This window comes from Oncorhynchus keta, unplaced genomic scaffold (assembly GCF_023373465.1).
Source record: "Oncorhynchus keta strain PuntledgeMale-10-30-2019 unplaced genomic scaffold, Oket_V2 Un_scaffold_17943_pilon_pilon, whole genome shotgun sequence".
Taxonomy (NCBI): domain Eukaryota; kingdom Metazoa; phylum Chordata; class Actinopteri; order Salmoniformes; family Salmonidae; genus Oncorhynchus; species Oncorhynchus keta.
The window spans coordinates 1-2,500 of NW_026290831.1; the positions used below are offsets into that span (position 1 = coordinate 1).

The following is a 2,500-nucleotide window of genomic DNA, read 5'->3' on the forward strand; positions in this document are numbered from 1 at the left end:
ACCTCACTGATTAAATTGGTTTCAAAGGGTTCTATGGTCTCACCTCACTGATGGCAGCGTTCTCCTCCTCTCCCTGTCGTACCGACCGGTTCCCCGTCAACTTCATGGAGAGGCCAAAGTCGATGATGACACACGTTCCGTCATTCTTCACCAGAATGTTCCGACTGTTCAGATCTCTGTGAGACACAGCTGGCTTGTAGAAGTCTGGAGGAGGACGAGGTGGAAGAGGAGGGGGGAGAAGAGGAGGTATGGAGAAAGAAGGAGGGGGAAAGAGGAGAAAGAGGGTAGAAGAGAGGATGATGAGGAATAGAGGGGGAGGAAGAGAGGGAGGAGAAGAGAGGAGGGGGAAGGAGAAGAGAGGAGGGGGAGGGAGAGAGAAGGAGAGGAGGGGAGGCAGAGAGGAGGGGGAGGAAGAGAGGAGGGGGAGGAAGAGAGGAGGGGGAGGGAGAAGAGAGGAGGATGAGGGAGAAGAGAGGGAGGATGAGGGAGAAGAGAGGAGGATGAGGGAGAAGAGAGGAGGAGGGAGAAGAGAGGAGGGAGGAGGGAGAAGAGAGGAGGAAGATGAGGGAGAAGAGAGGAGGATGAGGAGAAGAGGGGAGTGATGAGGAGAAGAGAGGAGGACTAGTGCAGTATCACAGTATCCACTAGAGGCAGGAGAGCCCTGTAGAACAGAGCAGTACTCTGTGTGATAGTATTGTAGAATAGACCAGCAGTCTGGTGATTGAACCATGACAGAGGATGGCTACATTACTACTCCACATTGAAAACCAGAGGATGGCTAACATAACTACTCCACATTGAACCACAGAGGATGGCTACATTACTACTCCACATTGAACCACAGAGGATGGCTACATTACTACTCCACATTGAAACCCAGCCAGAGGATGGCTACATTACTACTCCACATTGAACCACAGCTATAGGATGGCTACATTACTACTCCACATTGAACCACAGCTATAGGATGGCTACATAACTACTCCACATTGAACCACAGAGGATGGCTACATTACTACTCCACATTGAACCACAGAGGATGGCTACATTACTACTACACATTGAAACCCAGCCAGAGGATGGCTACATTACTTACTCCACATTGAACCAGAGGATGGCTACATTACTACTCCACATTGAACCACAGAGGATGGCTACATTACTACTCCACATTGAACCACAGAGGATGCTACATTACATTACTCCACATTGAACCACAGAGGATGGCTACATTACTACTACACATTGAAACCCAGCCAGAGGATGGCTACATTACTACTCCACATTGAACCACAGAGGATGGCTACATTACTACTCCACATTGAACCACAGAGGATGGCTACATTACTACTCCACATTGAACCACAGAGGATGGGTACATCACTACTCTACATTGAACCACAGAGGATGGCTACATTACTACATTACTACATTGAACCACATCCGCTACAAGACCATGGTGCTTGCCTACGGAGCTGTGAGGGGAACGGCACCTCAGTACCTCCAGGCTCTGATCAGGCCCTACACCCAAACAAGGGCACTGCGTTCATCCACCCCTCTGGCCTGCTCGCCTCCCTACCACTGAGGAAGTACAGTTCCCGCTCAGCCCAGTCAAAACTGTTCGCTGCTCTGGCCCCCAATGGTGGAACAAACTCCCCACGCCAGGACAGCGGAGTCAATCACCCACCTTCCGGAGACACCTGAAACCCCACCTCTTTAAGGAATACCTAGATAGGATAAGTAATCCTTCTCACCCCCCTAAAAAGATTTAGATGCACTATTGTAAAGTGGCTGTTCCATATTGATGTCATAAGGTGTATGCACCAATTTGTAAGTCGCTCTGGATAAGAGCGTCTGCAATGACTTAAATGTAAATGTAAATGGCCTACTCCACATTGAACCACAGAGGATGGCTACATTACTAGTCCACATGAACCACAGCTATAGGATGGCTACATTACTACTCTACATTGAACCACAGAGGATGGCTACATTACTACTCTACATTGAACCACAGAGGATGGCTACATTACTACTCCACATTGAACCACAGAGGATATGGCTACATTACTACTCCACATTGAAACCCAGCCAAAGGATGGCTACATTACTACTCCACATTGAACCACAGAGGATGGCTACATTACTACTCCACATTGAACCACAGCTATAGGATGGCTACATTACTACTCTACATTGAACCACAGAGGATGGCTACATTACTACTCTACATTGAACCACAGAGGATGGCTACATTACTACTCACATTGAACCACAGAGGATGGCTACATTACTACTACACATTGAACCACAGAGGATGGGTACATCACTACTCTGGACATTGAACCACAGAGGATGGGTACATCACTACTCTACATTGAACCACAGAGGATGGCTACATTATCACTCCACATTGAACCACAGAGGATGGCTACATTACTACTCCACATTGAACCACAGAGGATGGGTACATCACTACTTCTACATTGAACCACAGAGG

General features: G+C 48.0%; 1 protein-coding gene across 1 annotated transcript in view; it reads right to left on the reverse strand.

Annotated features, from left to right (window-relative positions):
• Positions 1–43: 43 nt before the first annotated feature.
• LOC127927835 (bone morphogenetic protein receptor type-2-like) overlaps positions 44–2,500 on the reverse strand; it is a gene marked incomplete at its 3' end in the record, with an annotated part of 49,726 nt that continues 47,269 nt past the window's right edge. The window contains exon 9 of the mRNA XM_052514547.1: positions 44–204. Within this exon, the coding sequence (XP_052370507.1) occupies positions 44–204 (161 nt within the window). The remainder of the gene's footprint in view (positions 205–2,500) is intronic.